The following is a 6,000-nucleotide window of genomic DNA, read 5'->3' on the forward strand; positions in this document are numbered from 1 at the left end:
ATTTAATAACTAATTTTAATCTCATCTAACGCACATCATTAATTGTCATGTGTGCGTTAAAGCAACTACTAGTATGGTTTAATTATTTAAAACAGTTTTAATGTTATATAAATATTTTACACTGAAAAAATAGTAGGTAAATAATGAAGTGTATCAATTAAACTAAAATAAATTATGTCTCATCTAATTAATGCAGGAGTCATTTTATTTCAACAACACGCCACACTGAATTGTATGTACAAAGGGCATCATCATATCTCAAGTGTGTACTTTTAACCATGTATTTGACTTTTGTCACATGTTCAAATGAGACACGTGTATTTTCCGTCGAGTTTAACCCATTTAAGCCTAGTGGACTCCCCCATCCTTTTGAATTGGATCAATTTATTTCCAAAATTAGGGATGTCTAGTATATTTATTTCTATATTTAGAATATTTCTTACAGAAATTCCTTTAAGCAAACAGCGCAGACCCTGATGAGACGCCGCATCATGCGGCGTCTCATCTGGGTCCACGCTGTTTGCCAAGGCGTTTTTTCTAGACGCTAGGCATAAATGGGTTAACTATTACTTATGTGCATCCTTTCAAGTAATCCTCGTGCAATGTGCGTTCTACTAGATAGCGTTCCGCACGTCACGGCTCGTTAAGGCAAACGCTAGTAACTTTAAAAGACATGTATTCGTTCGTTCGTTCATCTGTCCGGCCGTTCCTCCCTCCCTTCTTTCCTCTCTCTCGTCACCCATCCATCAATCCACCCACCCTTCCGAATCCATCCATCCGTCCGTCCGGCTTTCCATCCATCTATCCATTTCATTCATTCATTCATTCACCAGTCCTTCCATTCAATCACTTATTCGTTCATTCATCTAAAACTGCAGTTATGTTTTTGTCGTGGTAATATGTGTTTAAATTATTATTTCAACCCTCCCATCTGTACATTATTAAAAAAAATCACTTATTTAACCATCAATCTCTCATTTACCTTAAATTTGGCCATTCAACCGTCAATTCAAGATCATGCATAGTTCAGTCGATTTTCGAGACCCAAGTAATTTATAAATAGCTGCCTCAGTCTCTGCTTCACATACTCCAACCAATGCGGATAAGCAGACGATTTATTTGAGGATTCCGGAAATAGTCGATGTATCACGATTGGTACTCTAACCTAGATTTGGCGGAGCTCTTATGTAGAAGATAAAATAGAACTTACAATCACAACCACAATAGACTACGGAATACCGTTATAACCATCGTTGTTACACATAAAATCCAGAGGGCGACAACGCAATAGTACGATGGCGACAATGCGATAGTACGATGGCGACAATGCGATAGTACGATGGCGACAATGCGATAATACGATGGCGACAGTGCGACAATGCGATAGTGCGATAATACGATGACGACAGTGCGACAATACGATGGCGACAGTGCGATAGTACGCTGGCAACAATGCGACAATGCGATAGTGCGATTATACGATGGCGACAGTGCGACAATACGATAACGACAGTGTGATAGTACGATGGCAACAATGCGATAATACGATGACGACAGTAACGCGATAGTACGATGACGACAATGCAATAGTACGATGGTGTCAATGCGATGATACGATGGCGACAGTACGATATGACTATCGCATTGTCGCCATCGTGCTATCGCGTTGTCGCATTGTCGCCATCGTACTATCGCATTGTCGCTATCGTACTATCGCATTGTCGCCATCGTACTATCTCACAAATGCATTGTCGCCCTTTAATATATAACCACGATGGCACTAACAGTATTCCGTAATAGACGTAGCTTGTGGTAATACATGTAGTAGTTTAACGTTAACACGTGATGCCACATATGGGCTTTTTGGACACAAGTGTTTACGCAACCATTATGTTTTCTATGGTATAAATTGTTTTGTCTGTGTGTTTCGAATTGATTAAAGGAAACGTTTGGGGGAAAACGGTTTCTTTATGTCAAATTTTAAAGAAAAAACTTAAAGTCATGCAGAAGAATCAGCCCGTCGTGTTTTTGTCCCACGGGGCAGGACCTTCTTTTTTGTGGATTATAAGACGACCGACCGTTTTAAACAACTGGATAAAAATTCGAAAGCAGCAACTTTTTTGAGAAATCTGGTGACGAACGCTCACATTGAGAAGCCTGAAGCTATTTTAGTGCTTAGTGCACACTGGGAAGAAAAGGTAGCGACGGTAAACGTCGCTGTCAACCATTCACTGTATTATGACTATGGGGGATTTCCACCGGAGACGTATAAGCTACAGTGGCCAGTAAAAGGGGCGCCGGGAGTTGCAGCTGAAGTGAAGTCGGTGCTTGAGGCCCGAGGAATTCGGTGCGCAGAAGAGACTTCACGAGGCTTGGATCACGGGGTGTTCGTGCCGCTGAAATTGGCGTTCCCTGAGGCCGACATACCAGGTACCGTGATAGTGTTTTCATAAGCTGTATCCTTGCGATTTCGTTTGTAAAATGTATTTCAAAGTATAATTTACTGGTATATAAATTAGTCGTGTTCTGAGAAAACAGGGCGTAATGCATGTGCGTAAAGTGTCGTCCCAGATTAGCCTGTGCAGTCCGCACAGGCTAATCAGGGACGACACTTTCCGCCTTAATATGGTTTTTGCTAAGAAGAGGCTTCATTTAAACGAAAAATACCATAAAAGCAAAGTGTCGTCCCTGATTAGCCTGTGCCGACTGCACAGGCTTATCTGGGGCGACACTTAACGCACATGCACTATGCCCAGTTTTCTCAGAACGCGACTCAAATAAAAGTGCTACAATGGTCATGTTTTTGTTTTGTTTTTCGGAGTACGTTTAACTGTTTTACACCCATCCTGTATCGCATTAAATATAAAACACACAGTCGGCGTGGCAAACATGTAAAATGTTTTATTTCTGGGTTCAACGAGCGCATGGTTTCTACAACAGGATATGTAATTTCAGTTACACAATTATCGCTGTTGAGCAATATGAACGTCGCGGACCACCTCGCTATCGGGGAGGCACTAGGGGAGTTGGCCTCAAAGGGAGTCCTTATCGTCGGCAGCGGATTTGCAACCCATGAGGGAGGTAACCTGGATGATCCTATCCCACAGTGGGCTATAAACTACCAGAAGTGGCTTCACGACGCCCTCTTCAGCGAGAAATACTCCCGCGTTGAGCGCAAGGCGAAGTTCCTCGCCTGCGAGATGGAAGAAACGGAAATAAATAAGGCCCATAATGATCCGTCACTGGAACATTTTCTGCCTATTCTAATGTGCAGCGCGGCCGCAGGGTATAGACCCGGGCAGCTCTTGTATTCAGAGTTCGTTATTTCTTCATTGTTGAATGAACATTACATCTTTCCAACACAGTAAATTCTTCTGTTGGTCAACGATAGCTACATATAAGTGTGAACTATATGAAAAAAAATTGCTCCCGGTATCAAAATTGAATGTTTTGATTGTCACACCGTATGAGATTCATAAGGTAAAACCATTTTGTCATTAGCAGAAACATCTCTTACCAAAACTTTCTCATATCAACAAACTCGTATTGACATTCACCCTTCTTTATTGGCGTCGCACTGAAGTGCGGCGACTCGTATGTAATACTTTTTTTTTCGCTTATGGGAGGAGAAGTTATTTTACGGATCAATGTATATATTTTTGTTGTCAGAATATCTTGCATAGTGGTGATTGTTTGAGTAAATTAGTGTAAATAAGTACTGCATTTGTGCCTATTGCATTTACTACAACATTTATTGCCAATAATGCAAAGCTAATTCTTTTAATTAATAACTGATCACAGGGACTGGGCAATAATAAAAGATCACAGGGACTGGGCAAATACGCGAACCGGTGAGACTTTCTGGTTTTGTATAAAAACAAAACATAATCAAAATATAGTTATTTTGTGTTTTTTGTAACAATAGCGCAGACTTTTGCTGTTCGAGTTTTGGTTAACGCGTATTTTCTTCAATTTTACAAGACGACAGCGATTACATGGTTTATTGCTTTATTGATAACCGTTACACTACAGTCACTTATTAATATCTTAGTTAGAAGGTGATTTTTCAAGCGGTTCCGTAATGTAGTGGTTACACGCTCGCTTCACATGTGAGAGGCCCAAGGTTCGAGCCCCAGTAGAATCAAATTATTTTATTTGTGTTCTATGTTATCTTTTTGTTTTGATGTAGACATTTTAGTTTAAATAAATATGCTGTTTTATTGTAACCATTTTTAGCTCATTTATTTTTTGAAAAAAAAATATTATGAGCTATTGTCATCACCTTGGCGTCGGCGTCTGCGTCAGCGTCGGCGTCCGTTTAAGTTTTGTGTTTAGGTCCACTTTTCTCATATAGTATCAAAGCTATTGCATTCAAACTTAATACACTTACTTACTATCATAAGGGGACTGAGCAGGCAAAGTTATGTAACTCTGACTGGCATTTTGACAGAATTATGCCCCCTTTATACTTAGAAAATTGAAATTTTCGTTAAGTTTTGTGTTTTGGTCCACTTTACTCCTAAAGTATCATAGCTATTGCTTTCAGACTTGGAACACTCGCAAACTATCATAAGGGGACGTACAGGACAAGCTGCATAACTCTGGTTGTCATTTTGACGGAATTATGGCCCTTTTTTTACTTAGTAACTTTGAATATATGGTTACATTTTGTGTTTACATTTTACTTCTAAAGTATCAAGGCTATTGCTTTCAAACTTCAAATACTTTTATACTATCATGAGGGTACTGTACCTGGCAAGTTGAATTTTACCTTGACCTTTGAATGACTCTCAAGGTCAAATAATTAAATTTTGCTAAAATTGCCATGACTTCATTATTTATGATCAGATTTGATTGATACTTTGACAAAACAACTCTTACCTGACATACTACAATAGACTCCACCCAAATCATCCCCCATGCCCCCCCCCAGAATCCATTTTTCATTTTTATTTTTGTTTTTGAAAGATCATCATATAAATGACCACACCCTCACACTATATCCTCCCCGACCCCCCCCCCCCCCAAAAAAAAAAAATAATACTTTTTTTTTGCATTTGTATTTCTTATGTTTGGAAGATAATGTAATGAATGACCACACCCCCACACTATACACCCCTCTCCACCCCACCCCTCCATCTTTTTTATTGAAGTATTGAGATAGGTTCCTTCACCTTTAAAAAGAAAAATAGAAGAGCGGTCTGCACCCGCAAGGCGGTGCTCTTGTTTGTTTTTATTATGCCCATGAAATATATATATGAGAGGGTAGGGGGTCATAAACACATTAAAACTTTTACAGTGTTTTCAAATCAATGAGTACTCAACCCCTATCGTAAATGAGCAACGTAAGAATAAGTTCAGAATCATCTCCCCTTGAAGTTGAGAAAAAATATGAAATTACGCTTACAAGATGAAGCAGATTTTTTTAAACCAGTTCTGTTCCATTAATGAAAACTGCACACGGATGCCAGTAAAAAAAGGAAACCAATGTAAATAAAATGAACTATGAAATATTTGGGGGTTACAACACAAAATCATAGATAATGGTTATTTGGGGGTTAAAACACATCATATATAATGGTTATTTGTGGTCTATAACACAAAATCATAGATAATGGTTATACCAGCATCTTTTTCTATTTTGTTTAAAATAATCGACCAATATATTAATATTTACAGTAGAAAAAAATCGTTCCATGTAACTTCATTGAGTGCCTTTTACACTGTAATTCCCGACGCCCTTTGATGCTTTGCATCAATAGTTATCTTGTGTAATCTTCAAACAAGTTTAAATATGGTGTGTGTGTTTTTTTTGGTTAAATATAATTTACTTTTTTCTCTTATTCCGCATACACATTTGGGTGTTGCATGGTTGCTGTTAGTAACTTTAAATTTTCCACCCATATGACTAAATCTCATTTTGATGTAGACAATGTTTGTGATCATAAATAAACGGTATAATTTGATTGGACGATCAAGCACAAACTTGTATCAAAATGT

At 38.6% G+C, this 6,000-nt stretch overlaps 1 protein-coding gene across 1 annotated transcript; it reads left to right on the top strand.

Annotated features, from left to right (window-relative positions):
* Positions 1 to 1,801: 1,801 nt before the first annotated feature.
* On the top strand, positions 1,802 to 6,000 carry LOC127878577 (uncharacterized). The gene is given in 3 exon segments (XM_052425107.1): positions 1,802 to 2,053; positions 2,056 to 2,430; positions 2,956 to 6,000. Coding segments are annotated over 3 exon segments (840 nt in total). The 5' UTR covers positions 1,802 to 2,001; the 3' UTR covers positions 3,369 to 6,000.

Source organism: Dreissena polymorpha, chromosome 1 (genome assembly GCF_020536995.1).
Source record: "Dreissena polymorpha isolate Duluth1 chromosome 1, UMN_Dpol_1.0, whole genome shotgun sequence".
NCBI lineage: Eukaryota > Metazoa > Mollusca > Bivalvia > Myida > Dreissenidae > Dreissena > Dreissena polymorpha.